We start from the raw sequence: 20,495 nt of genomic DNA, 5'->3' as shown, positions 1-20,495 counted from the left end.
GACAACACAACAATGGACATTCATTATGCTGCACAGTTCTTATATTCTATAAAGAAAAACAATTTTTCTTCATAAAAGTGATGATGTTAACACCTAGAAGCAGTGCTATTTGAGGTACAATTATGTGTGTTGTAAATGTTTGTTTTTAATCCTTTTGGCAGTTATTTAAAAATATTCTCTCTGCTTTTCAACATGAATAATTTTTACTGTTTCTTTTTCTGGCTTTTCTCTAGTTTCCTGTAGTATTTGAGGCTTTTTGCTGTGATATTTTAGTCATCTGTTGAAAATAAATGAGTAAATAGTTACTGACATCAGTGCCTCATTTATGACTATCAGCTGTTACACAAGAACTGGACCCTACACACTGATTCTTCCTTCAGTATTTTTCTCCACATGCTCTAGGTTACACATAGTTTGCTCATGGGAATAATTATTACAGATATGCTTTGAAGGAATTTACTTGATTTCTATTTCTGACTTGGAGTTACGATAATGGTGCCTTGTTATCTTTCAGATGAAAACCAACTCTGAAGACCGGTGTATTCTGCAAATGCAAGGCATGATAATTATAAAGAAGGTATTAGTTCATATTTTCATCAGCACTGTATATAATAAGCACCCTTTCCATTTTCTATAAACTGTTCCTCTCTCGAATATGCCTCATACCCATTTTCTGTGAAATAAAGTTGTATATAACAACTCATACTGATGATATCCAAAATATTTCCTACTCCGTTCTTTCTATACATACCTGTTGAGTGTCTCATGAGGAGTTCTGAGACACAATATCTTAACACAGAAGAGAGACAGAATTCTGTCTAACCCAGTCCTTGCCCAACCTCTCCATGTTGTCTATTAAGTCTGGGCTGATGATACATACTCAGTAAATATTTGCCAAGTTCAACTTGACATTGTACATAATTTTATAACTCATTTTATTTCATATATATTTCAGTTATACAGTATAAGCAGTATTTATTGATAGAAACACACACACACACATTTAATTTGAGAGGCAGAGAGACACACAGAGAGAATGTTTCCATCTGCTAGTTCACTCTGTAAATGACTGTGACAGCCAGGGTGCCAAAGCCAGGAGCCAGGAACTCAACCCAGGTCTCTTGTGTAGGTGGCAGGGACCCAAGTCCTAGAGCTGTCACCACTGTGTCCCAGATGGTGTATCAGTAGAAGCTGCAGTCAGGAGGTGTGCGGAATGTGAGACAGGGGTGTCTTAACTAGCAACTTGACTACCACGTTAAATTCCTACCCCTGGTAGAATATTCTCACTTGCCAAGCTTCTGAGTCCAGCTGGGACTTCAAAGAAAGGAATAACTTCCAAGAATTATTTATGTCTATTCAATTATTCATTCATGCAAAAATTATGTATAGGGAAAATGTAAAGCAGAGGAGTGGGAAAAAGCACTTTTTAAAACTCTTATTTTTGGCTCTGCAGAAAATTGATCATGTAAGTGTTTACTGAATTTGCCTCAAAGGCTTAAATAAGAAAAGGGTTGTAAGAGCATCTAACACAGTTTTAGAAACATGGTAGATGCAAATGAGGTGTTATATGTGACTTTGATATCATTTATGACAACTTTTACTAGTTAATACTAGCTTATTTTTAATGTGTAGGACTATAAAACTAGAGGGTCTTACTCCCTTATTTCTACATGATCCTATTTTATTCTTCTTTTTCATTTCAAGAATGGTCTCTGTGTGCTTTATTTCTGAATCTGTAAAATGCTTAGTTACATAATAAACACAAGGACTCAAGGCCACCACTTTCCTTAAATCTCTTCTGGGACTTCAGGCACCTTGAAGAAGGGATTTGTGAGCTCATACATCAACGGATGATGATCTTGATCTTTAACAAGTGACCCACAATTTGGTTACTGGTGCAATGAGAAATTAAGAAAATAGCACACGTTTGTGACTGTCATTTCACAGTCACTCAAATCAGAACTGGAATGCCACAAAAACAACTCCCTGTTAGCCCAGAGGAAAAAAAAAAAGAAAGTAAAGGGGAAATTCAGATTAGTCACAGAGAAGTTCCCCCGCCTGCTGCAGAAGCTGCAGAGTTAAAACTGAGAGACTCTGCTGTGCTCTTTCAATCGCCTTTAATCTCTGGTCCTGGGACCTTTGTCTATTTTCTGATTGATAAGCTTTGTTTTGCCTTCCTCTCCTCCCTGTGGGGAAGACGCTCGTCTTACCCCGAACAGTTCCCTAGGTCACGTCTGTTTCTTTCCTGAATCCAGATTGTGAAGATGGAAGGGGTCCGACCCCTAGAAGAGAATGTGGGAAACGCACCAAGGCCAAGGTTTGAGAGAAACAAGCTATTGCTGGTGGCCTCCGTAGTTCAGGCACTGGGGCTGCTTCTGTGCCTCACCTACGTCTGCCAGCACTCCCATGCTCCCGAGGTAAGATGCCCCACTGGGCACTTTTCCCCTCTGGCTTGTGCTGACGGCAGCTGTAACAGCTGCAGACAGTCACTTGGAAATAAGCTGATGCCAAAACAGTTGAGTATTTTTTCTCCCCGCAGCAGTCATAAAGTGTGGTCAAACATCCTGCTGTCTCTCCTTCCTTCCTTCTTTTCAGAGGTGGCGGAGCAGAGGCAAGCCAAGGGCACTGCTTCTAGGTTCTTTTTTTCTTCTTCTTTTTCTCCGCATTGCAAAAATCCCGGTATTCCTTTATGAGCTGCCACTTTGAAGATCTGGGTCATTGGTACTTGGTTTATCCATTCTGCTAATGAGTGTGGGCAGAGAATCAATAGCAAAAGAGGTAAGAAAGAGATTGATTGCCATTGTATTCATAAATTCCATGGACATTCAAGGAAATTTGCTTTGTAAAGAATGCTGAAGGTATTGAGTTATTTGAAATAGTTTGCTTTGTATTTCATTTTTAAAGATGTATTTAGTTATTATTTTATTTATTCGAAAGGGAGAGAGAGACAGACAGACAAAGAGATTTCTCACCTACTGGTTCATTCCACATATACTCTGAACAGCTGGGACTGTGTCATGCAGAAGCCAGGAACCAGAAATCAGTCCAAGTCCTCCAGTCTGGAGCCATCACCTGCTGCCTCCCAGGATGCACGTTAGCAGGAAGCTGGATTCAAGAGCAGAGCCAGGACTGGAACCCAGGCTTTCATATATGGGTTGGGGTATCCCATCCCGTATCTTAACCACTATGCCAAATGCTTGCCTTGCATGTTGAAGGTGTCTGTGTGTGCACGTATCCACACATTTACCCCAAGAATTTAATCAGATATGAGTCTGTCCCAGCCACTCACACAGACATCTTTTAGGGAGTGATCACCTTTCTGGTAGTTTTTGTGCTTAACTACAATATTCTTTCCATCTTTATTCTTGTCCCATGCTTCCCTTACTTTGCATGACTTTTTCTTAGTCATTCAGGTACACCAATGTTGTTAGGTCTTTAAAGATGTTCTTCACTGCAGGAGGTACCACAGGAAAGAAGGTAAATCTAAAGACTTTCTGTGTTGTCTTGCTGGGGTTGGTCTGAAAATTGCCAGTTCCCTGGCTGGTTGCTTTGGGGCAGGAATTCTCACCCTGGTGAAGGTCAGACAATAGGAAGTATTATCACTGATGACGAGGTCAGAGACTGGACACTTCAAATTAAAGCAGCAAATGCCTGGGCATGTTTCTGCCTACAGGAAATAGGGGTTTTCGGTACGGGGGAGACCGGTGAGCGTGTGGGTGATTAAGATCACTGTAGCACGGAGAGTGCTCACGGCCCCCAGTTCCCAAAGCGCAGCTGCTGCCCTGCTCAGGTGTGGGCCCAGTTAGCACAACAACACACCTGTCCTCTCCTTACGTCATACGTTCTCTGTGTACAGCTTTTTGGGTAAAATTAAAAGTTGACTCGGGGAGAGTGCGGGGGTGGAGTAATGTGTCCATGGCAGAGTGCCCAAGACATAGACCGGAATCAGACTCTTCCGAGAAGAAAACAGAGTAACCAAAAATAGAACAGCTGAATGCATTCACCAGGTCCCGGAGCTCTGAGAATTCTTCTTCAAACAACCACAGCGTGACAAATTTCCTTATACAGTGGGATCATGAAAAGACAGGGCACATGGCTGCAAAGGAGGCTAGCCAGTTGCATGAGGGCTCTGAGCAGGAGAGAGCAAAAAGGTGAGACAAAGGTACAACCTGCTCGTGGCCTGGAATGCTTTGGACATTGCAGAAGACAGGGGTTCTTTATGGCAAGGCATCCGGCAGTCCGTGGCAGAGCTGGGAAGGAAAGCTGAGTGCTGGCTTCCAGGACAAAGTGCTCATGGGTGAGCTGACTTCTGGGAGAGAACTGGTTTTCCGTACATCTGGCACAGAAGTGGAAGCAGAACCACAGGAAGTGTGTTTGAACTGTTGGATCAGGAAACGCGCTCCCAAATACGTACTGGAGAAGGAAAGTAATTTTCCCTGAATTCTTCACTTGACATGAACTTACACATTTTCCTATTTCTAGCGAGACTGGTTTAGCTAACATAGTTTCTGATACAAGGGGACTTTAAAGAGTTTGTGGAAAAATGGAATTAAAAGATAAGTTTATTTTGGTGCAAAGTTTTTAAAATACTTGCATAGTGTTTGTTTTCATAATGTGCATTTTCGGTGACTTTTGTTTTAAACCTCCCGCATACTGTTATAGGCGCCAAGGCAGCACCCTGGCTTTTTACATGTATTCGTAAATATTTTATTATGGGGATGGATAGCATAGACAGGTCAACTGTGTCGTCCCTGGAGCCTGATCAAATACAACTGGTGGCACCATGAGAGAGTGAGAGGGGATGTAGTAGAGAAGCTTTGCAAAAGGGCCATCGATCAGTAGCCGTTTAAAACTCATCCACAAGAATGTTTGCAAGAATGGGGAAGGTGACTGTAGTGGTTGTGATGCCAATCAAACCTCTGCTGTTATAAGACATCGTGTTACAGGGGTGTGTACTAGAGGTAAAAGGGAGCTGATCTCCTCGTTGACCTGGCTAGATTGCATCTCTTCTACTGTAGGAGAAGGGTATTTGGAAAATCATCAGGCCTTTCACTGTATTTCTTGACCTGATAATTTTTAACCTAATAAACAGTTGCTGGTGTGGATGGCTGTATAAAAATACAGATTTTAAACTGCATTTGGCAGTCAACTCTCCCTTCATTTTTATTTAGCAATCTGTTCTCTCTCTCTCCTGGGTCAAGTTTCATTTACATACAAGAAAAGCAGAAGTTTTTACTTTTGCCGTGCCAGAGAAAAGAACCCACTCATGCCTAGTATAATTCATTCTCCTCTTTTGGTCTTGATTTGCTCAGAATATCCTATGAATATGTCATTTATGTATCCATAGACTGGGGACAAACATTTGAGAAAAGGCAAACTGTGAGTTAACAGATTTTTGTGCCTAAGCTTGTGATTTCTTGGGTCTTCTTTGGGGGAAGTTTTATTTTATTTTATTTTATTTATTTTCTTCTTTTTGGAGATACTATGTTCTAGACCAGATTCATTTGTTGGTTCTCGTACTGTTTTTTTTTTTCAAGATTTATTTATTTAAAATTTAAAGTTGAGAGAGAAAAAGAGAGATTTTCTATCTGCTGGTTCACTTCCCAGCTGGCTGCAATGGCCAGGGCTGCACTAGGCTAAACCCAGGAGCCAGGAGCTTCATCTGGGTCTCCCACATGGGTGGCAGAGGCCCAAACATTTGGGCTGTGGGCCACTTTCTGCTGCTTTTCCCAGGGCAATAGCAGGGAGCAGAATCAGAAGTGGAGCAGCTGGGACATGAACTGGCATCCATAGGGGATACCAGTGTCACCAAAGGCAGCTTAACATGCTGGCCTAGATTTCTTGGATCTTATGAAAAGACTAGGAGAAATCAAATTTGTATATGTACACTTTTTTATACTTAATTTATAGCTGCACTTATCTAAAGAACTTGTTCTGAATTAGCAAAATACCATTTTTTAGAATGGGGGCGCAAGAGGCTGGCACTGTGGTGTAGTGAGTAAAGCCTGCAGTGCCAGCGTCCCATATGAGTGCCAGTTTGAACCCTGCAGCTCAACTTCCGATCCAGCACTTTGCTATGGCCCGAGAAAGCAGTGGAAGATGGCTCAAGCACTTGGGCCCCTGCACCCATGTGGGAGACACAGCAGAAGCTCCTGGCTCCCGAATCAGCTCTTGTGGCCATTTGAGGAGTGAACCAGCAGATGGAAGATCCCTCTCTCTCTGTCTCTGTAACTCTGCCTTTCAAATAATTAAATAAATCTTTAAGAAAAAAAAGCATGCAAGAATTGAACAACTTAGAAGAATATTCAACACATCAGATATAAAATTGAATGCCTCTGATTCCAAAACCAGTACAACCTGTTTGAACGTTATGTTTGATACTGTCAGGCTTCCAGTCTCACCTGGAGCTTCAGCTGGGTACCTGTGACTGATGAAAACTCCCTACTACAGTGGGAAGCCCTTGTCGATTGTGTTCATGTGCCTCAGAGCTATTCAAACCTGGCCCTTCCAAGGTTTGTACCACCTTTAGCAAGCCCTTCACTGGTGTCAGAGCTTTCTGAGATAATTCTTCAGCAAATCCCACTTTTTTCTGCTGGGAAAACCAGAAGTGAAGTTACTTGGGAAGTGAGTCAACCAGTTTGTGTCAATGAGAGCCAGAATTAGAAATCAGTTTCTTGATGAAGTTTCAGGCCGTGACTTGGACCTTTCTTTGTGTCATTTAGGAAGAGAAAGGTTTGCCTGAAAATCTTGTCTGATGGTAGCTTAATTTAAATATCTCCATGTACTCAGACAAGTTTCTTTATAAGTTCATTTTTTTAAAGTCAGGCAAGTAAGGTAATTTTGAATGCAATTGAATTTGCTTTTCAAAGGCAAATCTTTGGGGATTCATAGGAACCATCTGAATATCGCACTGATTTATCATCAAATACTTTGGGGCTCTTAGAGGTATTAATGAAAAGATATGGAATTGTTGGATTTTTGAGCAAGCTACTAGACGTGGTTTATTTATGAGTAAGAAGGAGTAGATCCAGGAAGGATAGGCAACTTACTTGTGATCACCTAGCTGGTTAATTTACCAGACTTCTGATTCCTACGCAAGGCTCTTCCATTCTCAAAGCGTCCCCGCTTAAATACACTCCACTGATTATTTAATTGTGCCAGGTACTGATTCAGGCACGAAAGACACCAACATGCTTTAGAGAAGGCTTTTGGACTCTTTGAACTCAAGGTCAAGAAGCAGGGTGGGGGCAGAGTGATGAGGTGACAGACATGTGAAGACATGTTCAAGGGATAATGAGGAGCAAGGACAAAAGGGGGAGGGAATACCCAAGACTTCTGGGGAGTCAGGAAACCCAGGGGAGAAGGACATTAGAAGGAAGAACGGGAACTCTTTAAACAGATAAGGGGATAAGACTGGAAAATGAGACAGAGGCTTTCTGGGCAGGAACAGCAAACTGCAGAGTGGGAAAAAGGGCAAAAGATAAAGCTGAAAATCTAGGAGGGACTGATCACAAAGGGTTGTATGAATCATGCTGTGGGAACACACTTCGCCTCATTCTTTGGTGACTTTTTCTGTATTTTCTTTGACAAAGAGTTTATTCTCCAGATTTTATTTCTCTTGTGTGGTCTATATGGGCAAATACAGAAAGTGACTCTGACCTCATCTGGCACTAGGGGGCACCACAGTAAAATTCACCATTCTCCCATGTCTTCCAAAGGGAACCTTCACTTTTCCTGAAGGAAAAAATTAAAAGGAAAAGAATACATTTTCCCAGGAAACTTTTCAGGAAGCCAAATGCTCATCTGTGTATAAGAGGATGAGCAGTATCAGGAGGGGACTAACGTTATTCAGTCCTTTCACAGTGGTAAAGACTTCTAATTGAGAAATTTAGATACGTATTCCCATCCAAGTACTCAAAATAGGACAGAATAAGTGGGATGGAGATATCCTAGAATCTGTTACACATATAGAAACACACACACTTACATGGAGAGAGATAGAGATAGAGAGAATGAACGAATGAATGAATGAACGAATTGGGAAGTGAGCAGAAAAGCTCTTGGCACAGACCTAGGGATGTAGTCTTCCTTTACTCTTCCCTGACAGCAACCCCTGGTTACTAGGATACCCCTGGTTACTAGGATACCCCTGGTTACTAGGATACGGTAGACCCAGGCTGACCGGGGGGCTGTCCACCCTGCTCTTCTCTCTCTCAAACTTTCCCTTCACTTCAGGGATTCTCTGTTCATGGAAAATGAAGCCAACCTTTCAGAGTCATTTCAGTTAGAGGGGCCATATACAGTGTTGTTATTATTCTTCCATGAGTGAAAAACAAACCACTGAGTTATGAAGTAGAAATTTTATTTCTGCACATTCACAGATCAAATAAATACATGGTTGAGCTGCAGTGAAACTGAATTCTCCAGTTTCCTATGCTTTGTGTATTTTGTTTGTCATCAGCCATACTTTTGGTATCATTAGATCATCTGGATTTCTCCTCACAAAGAAATCCAAATGATTCTCTCAGGACTTGGGGACAGTCACTGGCATGTAAGAGAGAGTGCACTGGGCCAGAATCTGGAGGATCTGTCCAAAAGTTCAGTCCAGGCTGTTAGCTTTGTTACCCTGGGCAAAGTGCCCAGGTGTCAGTTTAATCATTTCTAAAGCTGGGATTTGGCTATTATGAAGAGCAAATGCTGTGTACAGAGCTTTATAAAGGCTCAGATTACTGTTATTCTTGAACATGCACCGGTAGGCACACTGCTACTGATATGGTTACTTTGTAATACATACACCCAGCAGACACCCAGTACACACACACCATAACTCAAATTTCTGAAAACAAATCACAGTCATGGTTTACTTTAGTTTTATTGATCTTGATTTTCCTAGAATAATTTTTAGGATTAAAAAAACTCTACCTTTGAATAATTATATTATTTATATCTGTATTTTATCTGAGAAGCAGAAAGATAGATGGATAGAGATAGATAGGTAGAAACATCCCATCTGGTTTGCTCACAAAATGCTGCAACAATCAAGGATGAAACAGGCTAAAGTAGGGAGCTGGGGGCTCAGGCTGAGTCTCCCAAGTAGGTGGCAGGGACCGAACCACCTGAGCCATCATGAGAGAGAGAAAAAGAGAGAGAGAGAGAGGGAGAGAGAGAGAGAGAGAGAGAGAGAGAGAGAGAGAGAGAGAATCTTCCATCTGCTGGTGCTGGTTCACTCCTCAAATGTCCACAACAGTCAGGGCTTGGTCAGGGCAAGCCAGGAGCTTGGAACTCCATCTGGGTCTCTCACATGGGTTACAAGGACCCAAGTGCTTGTGTCATCACCTGCTGCCTCCCAGGATGTACATTAACAGGGATCTGGGTTGGAAGTGGAGGACCCTGGAACTGAACCGCGTGTTCTGATGTGTGATTCAGGCATCCCAAGCATTTTAACACTGAGACAAACACTGCCTCTAATTATTTTTGGACATAGATTTCTGATTAAAAGTTCGTAGTTGCATTAGAGAACAAAGGGAAGCGTGTATGGAGAAATTAGAGCATATGAAGTTTATTGGTGTCAGTGTCTGGTTGGAAGTGATTCAGAGGTCTAGAATTACATATGTAGAACATGTGGCCCAGAGTAGTTACATTTCCCCCCACTTTGATATATTTCATCCAATTATCCAATGAATTGGCTTTCAAATAGGACAGGAAATTTTATTTATAGGAGGCATGAGGTCTGGTTGACAATACTGGAAATGTTAGAATTATGACTGGCATGACTGAAATGTTTTTTTCTTTTTGGTCGATCTTTTATTCTGAAATGCACCTTAGAAGTGTTATTAATTTGTATAAATTTGTCTAGCCTTGATAACACACAAATGCTACTTCATGACACACACTGATGGTGGATAAACTTTAACTCTCCCAATACTAGTTGTATTAAAGCTTGTGGATAGGAAGCCTTTGTTCCCAATGTATTGGATTGTACAGGTGGGGAACCAAGGGCTCCTGTGTGCGTAAGTGTCAGGGCTGGGCTCCCCCGCTGTCTTGCAAGCAGCCAGAGAATGAGCCTAGAAAGAGAAAGAAATGCATCAATGATTGGGATGGAAATTATTATAAAGTGAACATAATTTTCTTTTGCATTAGGTGCTTGTTTTTTCTCTTTTATTAAATAATAGGAAAGATTTAGTGTAAAATACCATTGTAGTCATTGTCACTGCCATCCTAATATAATCCCACTGCAATTCTGTGATAGTTTTTCCAGTTGCAAACTTAATTTAAATTGGAGCATGTGTTGAAAATTATTTGGCCTCATGCAAAGGAGGCTAAGAGCTCAATTATATACAGCAATACATAGTCTCAATTGCTCATTTATCATCAGAGGGAACCACCTTGGGAGGATGAGGTCTGCTTTTTTGTTACAAGACAGGGGTTGTTATTGTGTTGAAAAGTGTAACTTTCTTATCACTCAATCCCCATGGAATTTCTCTTTTGATTATTGGGATTTGCCTCATCTCTGAAGTGAAAGTGGTCTTAGGTCTTTTGTTCCAGCCGTTCTAATTGATATTGCCCAAGGCTTTGTCCATTTTGCTGGGTTCCTTATCAAGGCAATATTCCCTCCTTTTTATGTAGCAAATGAGATGAACAATGAGTGATTTGTAATTCTGCTACTCCCTTTGTACTCAAGAATGAATGAGACTATTTTAAAAACCTTCAGTAATGTATGGCATTGATTAGAGCCAGTATCAGGTATTGAGTGATCATACAGTCACTACCAAAGTTTTGGACATGGACTAATTCTACCTTAGTTCAGCTAATGTCTGTTGATTGTCACATTTGAGATGGTAGGAGGTATGGACATGCAGTGGGAACTAAACCCAGCCTTCCAGTTGCATCAAGACTAAGCTGGCATGAGAAAGGATATCATGGTGGAAACTTACTAAAGGGAGTTCTCAGAAATGTTGTGGCAGATCCTCCTGTGAGTGTACTTTGAAAACTTCCTCAGTTAATGTGGAACAGGAAATGCACATGTAAGAGATATTCCCCTGAGGACGTGGACTTGGTGTGTTAGATCAGCCACATATTTTGAAGGTGTGTTGTTATATCACTTGGATATTTGTCTGTATAGCTAAGATTCATCTTAGGGATCTGTCAATTTCTCAGCATCAGGAAAATGAAGCCACAAGCCCTGTTCATTGAGTAGAGCTGAGGAAGGCCTTCCTTCCTAGTTAGTCTTTACCAAAAAGGTTTGAGAAGAAGTAGAGAGAGGATGCTATTAGGGTATTACACAGGCTGTATAGTGGGAGAATAAGCTGAGTGAGGCTGCAGTAAAAATGTGCCTGGTGGGCACTGAAGAAATATGTTTTGATTGACAATTAAAGAGGCTTCTCTTGGACTCGCTACATTTCAATTAACAATAAAATATTTTTATTAATATAAGGAGAAAAAATTTTATGTATTTCATAAATAAAATTCTAAGAAGATAAACACACTTCTCTTCCTCCCTCCATTCCTCAGCACCCCCCCTTCCTTTTTCCTTTTCCTTTAATTTACAATATAATCACAGGCTTTGTGCACCATTAACCAAAATGTTCAACAAGTAAAAAGTAGGAGGACCACTGTTCCGTAGGAATACAGAAAAGGGCTATGAACAATAATCAATTTATAAGATTTAAGTTTTACTCTTATACATTTTTATATTCTTTATTAATTATCACATACCAGAAAAATCATATAATATTTGTCTTTTTGGGACTGACTTATTTCACTAGCATAATGGCCTCTAGTTACATCCATTTTGTTGCAAAATGCAGGATTTCATTCTTTTTTATTTTAGATTTATTTATCTGTTTGAAGGGCAGAGAGAGAGAGACAGACAGAGAATCTTCTATCAACTAGTTCACCCCTAAATGGCCACAATAGCCAGAGCTGAGCCGATCCAAAGCCAGGAGCCTCTTCCTGGTCTTTCATGTGGGTGCAGGGATCCAACTATTGAGCCATCTCCCACTGCTTTCCCAGGCCATTAGCAGGGAGCTGGATGGGAAGTGGAGCAGCTGGGACTTGAACAGATGCGAATATGGGATACAGGCCTAGCTTTCACCACTGTGCCATGGCGTGTGCCCCAGGATTTTATTCTTAACAAAGTTTTCAAAACCATGTATCTTTGTCTCTAAGAAATAGAACTTTGGGAATAACTTTTTGACTGGAAGATTCCTTGGCCAAAGAACTAGTTTTTGCCTGTTCTTTGTATCTTCTCTGGGTAAGGTTCTGAAATTCTCTGATCAGAAGTCAGCGGTCCATCCTGTTGTCCCAGTGAGGACACACTTGATTCACCAGGATCAGAGTCTACACACTCAGACTTCTGTAGTGGGTAAATGTGCAAACTTACACCGTCATGTTCTGGGGCCCCTTTAGACACATGCTGAGAGCTTGTGAGGTCATGCTTTGACCATCTCTCAGATCTACTTTGACATGATGCCCGAGGAGGATCTAGGTGTGGTTTTGTCCCAGTGGAGGTGGCATGGTGAGTCTCCATCACCAATCTGTCTCCCCACCATCTTCCACTGACTCACACCCCAGCCCCACTCTCCTCCGGGATCTTGACATCCGGACCTGGTATCAAGTGCGGAATGGCAAGGCCCACATGGTGAATGCAGAGCCCACTTCCTGATTTCGTTCTCGATGAGTATCACCCTCTCCCGCCACAGATACCCCACTCTAGGGCAAATGCCAGATGAGTACAAGGTCAGCAGCCCCATACCACATCCTACTAGTCAGAATTAGAGGCTCACACTCTGCAATGCTGAGCCCTTGAAACAAGTGTCACCTTCTTGGGAACATGTTTCAGGCTGCTGGATCAACACCTGACTTCAGAGTCCCTCTCTGTTCTCAGTTCAGTGAGCAAGGAGCTGGGAGAAGCCAAAAAGGGTCTAATTGTGATTCTTCTTTGCAGCATCTGCTTGGCAGCTACTCTGTGGGCCTCTTTTTTTTTTTTTTTTTTTTTTTGACAGGCAGAGTGGACAGTGAGAGAGAGAGACAGAGAGAAAGGTCTTCCTTTGCTGTTGGTTCACTCCCCCAATGGCCACTGCGGCCGGCGCACCACGCTGATCCGAAGCCAGGAGCCAGGTGCTTCTCGTGGTCTCCCATGCAGGTGCAGGGCCCAAGCACTTGGGCCATCCTCCACTGCCCTTCAGGGCCACAGCAGAGAGCTGGCATGGAAGAGGGGCAACCGGGACAGAATCCGGCGCCCCGACCGGGACTAGAACCTGGGGTGCTGGTGCTGTAGGCGGAGGATTAGCCTAGTGAGCCGCGGTGCCAGCCTCTGTGGGCCTCTTGCTGTTGCCAGGACAGTTGCATGTAATCAAAGTCCAGCTAATGATTTTGCCAAACTGGATAAATTATACAGACAACCCTATAGGGTCGCTTGAGAAGCTCTTTCTGGAGGACTTCTCGGTCTTTTGATATATATCAGTATTTTCACAACTATTTCCAAACTTAAAAACTTATTTTGAGAAACGTTGAAAAATTTTAATGACACATAATAATTGTACAGATTATGAGGCAGAATGTGATAGTTCAGTACATGAATGCAGTGCACACTGCTGGATAATTAGCATTTCCATTTCAAAGAATTGCCATCTTTCTGTGTTGGGAAACAGCACTGTCGTTCTTGGTAGGCACAATAGGCGTCTATTCTCCGATCCGTTCCCAGTGTTTCCTTTCAGACATATTCAATGCCCATAGAGATGTTACTGTTTTCTAGAACATAAATGGCAATGCACTTTATGTGTGATTCTTGCTTTTGCTACTTTCGCTTGGTAGATCTTGTAGTTTCTCCACATTCAACTTGTTATTCTTTTAACCACCAAATTATTATAAACATGTTACTTACTATGTTTTCTCTATATTTTACTTCTTTGCTTGCTGCTGAATACTGACTTGGTCCAAGTTTGGGTTTTCAAACTGTTGAAAGGAATGGAAAGATCCAATTTTTTTTTTTTTTTTTGAACTACATTCAAATGTACTGACTTTGAAGGATTAGAAGAGGTTTTTTTTTTTTTTTTTTTTTTTTTTTTTTTTTTTTTTTTTGCCTATGTTCACTGAAAATAGGAAGCTCTTCCTCTTGTGATACAGTGGAAGACTAAACAATACAGGAAGCTTCGGGTGCTTTCTGGGGGTCTACGGCTGTGATGGATTGATTCATTGCAGGCTTCCTCATGAGGGCCTCTGTCACTGAATGAGCTTGTCACGAAATGACTTGTTAAGGGTTCTCTCATCTAAATTGGGAATTGGGGCTCAGTGAGATGAAACAATACATCAAAGGAGAGTTTGATAGAAATGAGGACAGATCTCAGATGCTTGCATAAAACAGTGCAGCGGTCCTAATTTGTCTTCAGAGATGGTATAGAAAAGAAAGGGAGGTAGGTAAGAAAACTGGATCTAATTAGAAAAAGCTCTATATTTTCCTCTACAGGCTACTGGATTTCTGCTTTTCTAGATATGCTTTGTTGATTCCATTTGTTCGTGTTTTCTTTTCTACAAATATACCCTTGACGTGAGCATTTAGCAGTGGTTAAGATCCTGCTTCGGCATACTGTATCAAAGTGCCTGGGTTTGAGTCCCACTTTGCTTCTCATTCCAGCTTCCTGCTAATGCACACCATGGGAGGCGGAAGGTGACAGCTCAAGTTGTTGGGTCTCAGCCACCCATGTGGGAGACCCCGTTGGAATTCCTGACTTCTGAATTCAGCCTGGCCCATCCATGGCTGTTGTGAGCATCTGGGGAGTGAACCAGATGATGGGCAATCTCTGTCTCTCTGCCTTTCAAATAAAATAAACAAATAAATTATAATTAGATCATTAAAATGCCCCCCATTTTTTCCCTCTCTCAGGTGTCACTTCAGTATCCTCCAATTGAAAATATCATGACACAACTTCAAAGTAAGTATTATCAAAAGTTTGATTCATATTTTTGAAACAATCTTCTCTTTAGTTTCTTGATTTCCTCCACAACACAAGATCTGTCCTTTTCATTAGGGAATCCTTAAATCCCAGAGTTTTCTGAGCCTGTGTATTGTTTTCAATAGGGACAAAGATGGTATATCAAGAAAAAAAGGGGAGTAATTCATTACCAAATGTATTTTTTATCTTTGTGCTAATTACTTTAGGTACCACATTTAAATTTCCCCATGCACACTTTCAATAGAAATTATTCTCATTTTTCAGTTAAGGATATTAAGTCTGTCTATCACATCATCTGCTAATTCTCTCCTGGACAAGATTACATCTTAACGACAACTGGGGAAAGCTCTAGATAGGAAGAAAGGGTGATATTTTAACTACCGTGAGGTCATTGTTTGGGTCCATGATTAATACTAGAACAATCACCAGTGGTTTCTAAATGAATATTCATTTGTATATTGAGTTCTACAGAGCCTGAACGGAAATATGTCTTGCTCTCCAGAAATAGTCTTCATTTTCAGTCAAACATATGCTGCCTGGACCAGCTATAAAGCAAGAATTACTGAATTGTGGTCAGCAGTGAGGACCTATTCTTCCCCATAACCAAGGGACAAGGGCAAGAACAGAGTGGCCAAGCAGGATGATAGTGGGGCTGGTATGGAAATAGAAGAGATGCAGGCTTTTGGCTTGCATGTGGACTGGCCCTGCTCAAAGTTACCAAACCTGTTACTCTGCTGCCATCTCTTTCTCCTGTGGCAGCAACTCTGCTATAGCACTTTCCCAGAAAAACTAGCAATAGAAGGGAGAAGGGAAAAGAGAATCTGTGTCCTTGAGCTCTTCATCTTAGTGAGCTGAATCCACAGACGTTCCGTGCTTAGCCGTCCTAGAAAGCTTCAGTACATGCTGCTGGTAAGTCCAGTGCCCTGAGGACACGACCAGGCGGAGAGAGGATAGGGAGCAGTTAGAAACACTTGCTTTCAGTTAAACTTCAGAGTGAGAGAAGTGTACAGGAGCCGGACAAGGGGCAGCACTGCCACCCTTTGCCACGGTCCCTCCCATTCACTGAGTAAGAGAGGAAGGACTGAACCGTCAGCCCCTGCAGGCTCTGAAACACCAGGGAAGCCCTGCCTTACAACTCTGGAATTCCAGCCGCATCGGAGGCTGTTTGGGCCGTGGGCATTAGCTTTTCTTCCACTGATGAAGATTTCTACCTGCAGGAAAACAGCGCTCTCTTCCCACAGTCTCTCCCTGTAACTTTCTCTTCACCTTATTGTAGATGTATTCTATATGTAGGATTCACGTTTCTGTTTTTTAATTTCTAGTCTTAACATCCCATGAGTGTGAAGAGGACAGTTTCATCCTCCCACTCCAAAAAAGGGACGGAACCATGGAAGTGCAAAACAACTCAGTCGTCATCCAGTGTGATGGCTTTTATCTCCTGTCTCTGAAGGGCTACTTCTCCCAGGAGGTCAGCATTAGTCTTCACTATCGGAAGGGTGAGGAGCCCTTCCCGATCCTGAAGAAGACCAAGTTTGCCAACTCCAACGTGGTGTTAAAATTGGGTTACAAAGACAAAGTCTACCTGAATGTGACCACCGACAGCGCCTCCTGCAAGCAGCTCAGTGTGAATGCTGGGGAGCTGATTGTCATCCTTCAAAATCCCGGTGGGTACTGCGCTCCCTGAGGGGCTCATGGCCACACCTAAAACCAGGCACCAGCAGGAATGCCAAGCTGGGGGTGGACAGGACACGGATTCCTCCTCACGCGTGAGGCGCTGTCCCAGCTCAGCGACGCGGGACAGGACAGGAAGCGGATCCTGCACTGTAGCCCCTCCCCTTGCTCCCCACCTCAGGGATATTTAAAACTCCTTTTACATATCAGTTAACCTTACCCTTCTGTCTTCTAAGTCCTGGCCTTCATCTCCCTGCCTGGCCTCAGCCCTATTAGGCACCTTCGTGAGAAAGGGAAAACAGGTGCTGCTTTTTCGAGACTCAGTGGTTCTACCATCAGGCGGTTGTTGAAATAAACTCACGTTACTGAAAAAGGCACTTGACTGCCACTTGCTGGAGACTGGGCAAGCGTGTGGCGTTGTCAACAGGAAGAGGAACAAGGAGTGGGCTTATGGATCCGCAGAAGGTGGTGTGGACTAACCCTTGGGAACCCATGTGGCCTCTTCAACCAGACTGGTCACAGCTTGCATCTTGCCTCAGCTCCGCTCTCCCTCGGAGGGAGTTCCAAAGGAAAATCAGCTTGTGGATATCAGGACCTGAAATGCTGTGTGCTGTGGGCTCTTTTCCTTTGCTGCTTTGTTTTTCCATCATCCAAACTTAAGAGAAATATCTCTTCAAAGAACCATCCTGAAGTTGTGATGCTGTGAACAATCTAGTCAGTGGTTCAGGGAGAACCGAGAGAGATGCTCCTATTCAGGGAAAGTGGGCTAATTTATTGTGAGGGTTATCTTTATTACACCATGACTGGGACTGCTCAGGGTAAAAGCAAGTAAGAATTTGAACAGCCAAGGGAAGAAAAATCCTTTGCCACAGAGAGGCAGAGTTAGTCGTGTTTGTCTTCCTGTTGGTGCTGAGATACCACCTCAGCTCCACGCTTCGTTCATATGAACCATGGTGCTGGTTCCAAAGGAAGTGAGGCTGTTCTCAAATGCAGTGTTGTGTCAATTGGCATGAAGAAGCCATGCATCTTGTGAAAAAAATGGGAATGATCTCAGTCTAGAAATACCACAATGCCATGTAACGTCTCCCATTAGTAATTGGAATTAGACTTATCATCAGCCAATATCAAGGCTCTAAGGTGATAGAGCCCCTTATGTTTATTTTGAATGTCCTCTTAAGTTGATATGATGTATCATGCTTAATGACATTATGGAGAAATGTGACTTTTTTTATGTCAAGTTACCACAAAATTTATAACTTCTCTGTGCCAAAACTTTGATAAACTTACATTTTAAGTAATTTTTAGTGGTAGCAAATGTTTCCCTGTTGCTTCATAGAGGACATGAATATAGAATCTTTTTGGATATTCTTTGTCATCAAAGAAATTCTATGTTCTGTAATCCATTGACTGTCGCTAGGATCTTCAGAAAGATACACTAAATGGTCTCAATTACATTTGGGTTTTTTTTTTGTCTCTTTGGCATAATTTTCTGTGTCCTCCTGACTAAGCGTTTACAGGGGAGCCTGTTTGTGGAACATTGTATTTTGAGAAAAGTATATATGGATTTCAAAGATTCTTTGCATTGAAATAAACATTTTAAATCCATTTTCCAAGAACTTTTGGAAGTACACTTATATGTCCAACTACCACTCTATTTTAACTTGTATGGAAAGAAGCCGAATTAAAATGCAAAATAAAAGCAATTGTGTGTAAGGTAAGAGTAACCAAGCTCTGAGTGGCTATCAGGACACTGTAATCACAATCGTAGTCATAATAACAGCTAGCCATTTGCGGAGGGCCTGCTGTGGGCCAGGTAGAGGATTAAACGCTTTGCAGGAATTATTCTGAGAAAGATATTCTGTGATATCTGTCTTGACTGCTCAGATTTATGTGCATACAAGTGTGTGTGTGTAATTTACTTTTTATGTTTCGCAAAGCTGCAGTTACTTAATGAGTGATATTTTAACAAGTAAATGTTTATGACTACAAGTAATATTTAAGAAAATGTATGTTTACTTTTTAAAGTTTGGGATTTCCACCTTTCTCATGGACGTGCAGTGTGCATGCGAGGCCCAGGCATAACTGAGTGGGCTGTTCATTGGTTTCAGGGCCTCTCCTCCCAGCAGCCCACTCCCTTCCACCACACCTGCCTGCTCTTCTCACACTTGTCTCCTCAGCCCCAGGAATATCTCTGCCATGTGCCAGGCTTCCTCTGCCACCGTCTACCCAGCAACGTGCACCTGTTCTGTGTGTTGGTCCCTTTAAAGCATGGCTTCCAAAGGGACAATTAACCCTTTTCTATGCAAGGCAGAGTTTTGTGGAAAGAAAACCAAGACAATGTCAGGAGATAGGAACTGTAACTTTGACTGGGTCACTAACTAGCTAGGTGACCTTGGGCAAATCATTTCCTATTTCTGTATCCTGCTGTCCTTCCTTGTTAAAGGAAAGGAATGCTAAATGTCTGGCAGCTTCGATACTCATGCAGAGAAAGCTATATTGTTACTTTGTACTAGTTGTTCTGAGTCAAAGCATGTAGCTTTCTGTTTTACTACATAGACATTTTTTTTTTTTTTGCCTCTGGACAAGCTAGCATCTTCTATCAATCTTATTGATGATGACTCTTACAAGAGCTGTTAACAACTGTTACTTAGTGAAATTCTATTTAGGGAGTGCTGAAGGGATTCCAATCTTGATCCAAATTGTAAATTATTTTTAAGAATAATGGGCTGGCCCCCTATTTTAAACCATAATTTTGTATTTGTGCTTTCTTAGCTCTCAGAGTATTAATATTGGTATTAATAATATAGCTAATAATAATATTGATATTTACATGGAAACAAATAAAAGATCTCAGAATTCACTACTGGCAGAGCATTGGAGTTTTCATTTATCCTTCTCTTTCCCTGATGAGGGGAGGTTGAGGCAAGTTCTCTGGTTTCCTACTTGTCTCCAGTTTTAGCCACAAGAGAGTGACCAGGGTGGCTGAACTGGCAAAGTCCATCTTTGCTTTTGAGATGTTCATGGGAGGTCCTCAGAGTGCCCTTCAATGATTCAGGCGTCGGATCCCAATAGGGCCCCATTATGCACTATTCTTCCATTCCCCAGGACCAATGGCCTCATTTCTAACACTGGGCTGATCTCTTTTCCCCTCTCCTTAGCAGTAATTACATCTGCGGTCTCAAGATGTCACAACTGTGATTGGGTCTTTGAGGCATACGCTGCCACAGTGATCCCTGTGCTACCCTTGGTGGCGCTGACGACTCTCCTCTCTGAAATGCTTCACTGCTATGGATTCTTCAGCCTCACTTTTATCTGGTCTTCTCTTTCCCTCCCAGATCTCTGCCTTTCTTGGTCTTCATCCTCCTCCTCTTTCTCTGCCCACCCCTTTTAATGGTGGTGCTCTTCAGGGCTCTACTCCAATCCCTCTTATTTTTCTACACCTAAGGCAGTCAGTAAACCGCAATCTAGCCTATGTGTATGTGTGTTTTTTTTGTTTGTTTGTTTGTTTGGTACATTGGATTTAAAGGTCAGGGCTTTAACCTGCTGTGCCACAGCACCAGCCCCTCATTGATGCTCTTTTGTACTGTTGTAGCATAGTCCCACCAGGCTTACTTGCCTCAGTGAGTTCTGGTCTCTGGCCTAATTAAGAAGATGATAGATAGACTGGTGCTGTAGTGCAGCGGCACAATAGGTTAATCTTCCACCTGCGGTGCCAGCATCCCATATGGGCACCAGTTCTAGTCTCAGCTGCTCCTCTTCCAATCCAGCTCTCTGCTGTGGCCTGGGCAAGCAGTGGAAGATGGCCCAAGTGCTTGGGCCCCTGCACCCACGTGGGAGACCCGGAAGAAGCTCCTGGCTCCTGGCTTCAGA

The 20,495-nt window shown here is 42.3% G+C and overlaps 1 protein-coding gene across 1 annotated transcript; it reads left to right on the top strand.

Annotated features, from left to right (window-relative positions):
• Positions 1-2,162: 2,162 nt before the first annotated feature.
• On the top strand, positions 2,163-16,684 carry TNFSF4 (TNF superfamily member 4; the record flags this gene model as incomplete). The annotated part of the gene is given in 3 exon segments (NM_001081985.1): positions 2,163-2,417; positions 14,885-14,933; positions 16,277-16,684. Coding segments are annotated over 3 exon segments (564 nt in total). The 5' UTR covers positions 2,163-2,264.
• Positions 16,685-20,495: the final 3,811 nt, after the last annotated feature.

The sequence above is a fragment of the Oryctolagus cuniculus genome, chromosome 7, assembly GCF_964237555.1.
Source record: "Oryctolagus cuniculus chromosome 7, mOryCun1.1, whole genome shotgun sequence".
Classification (NCBI taxonomy): Eukaryota; Metazoa; Chordata; class Mammalia; order Lagomorpha; family Leporidae; genus Oryctolagus; species Oryctolagus cuniculus.
This window is presented reverse-complemented; position numbering and strand designations above follow the sequence as displayed.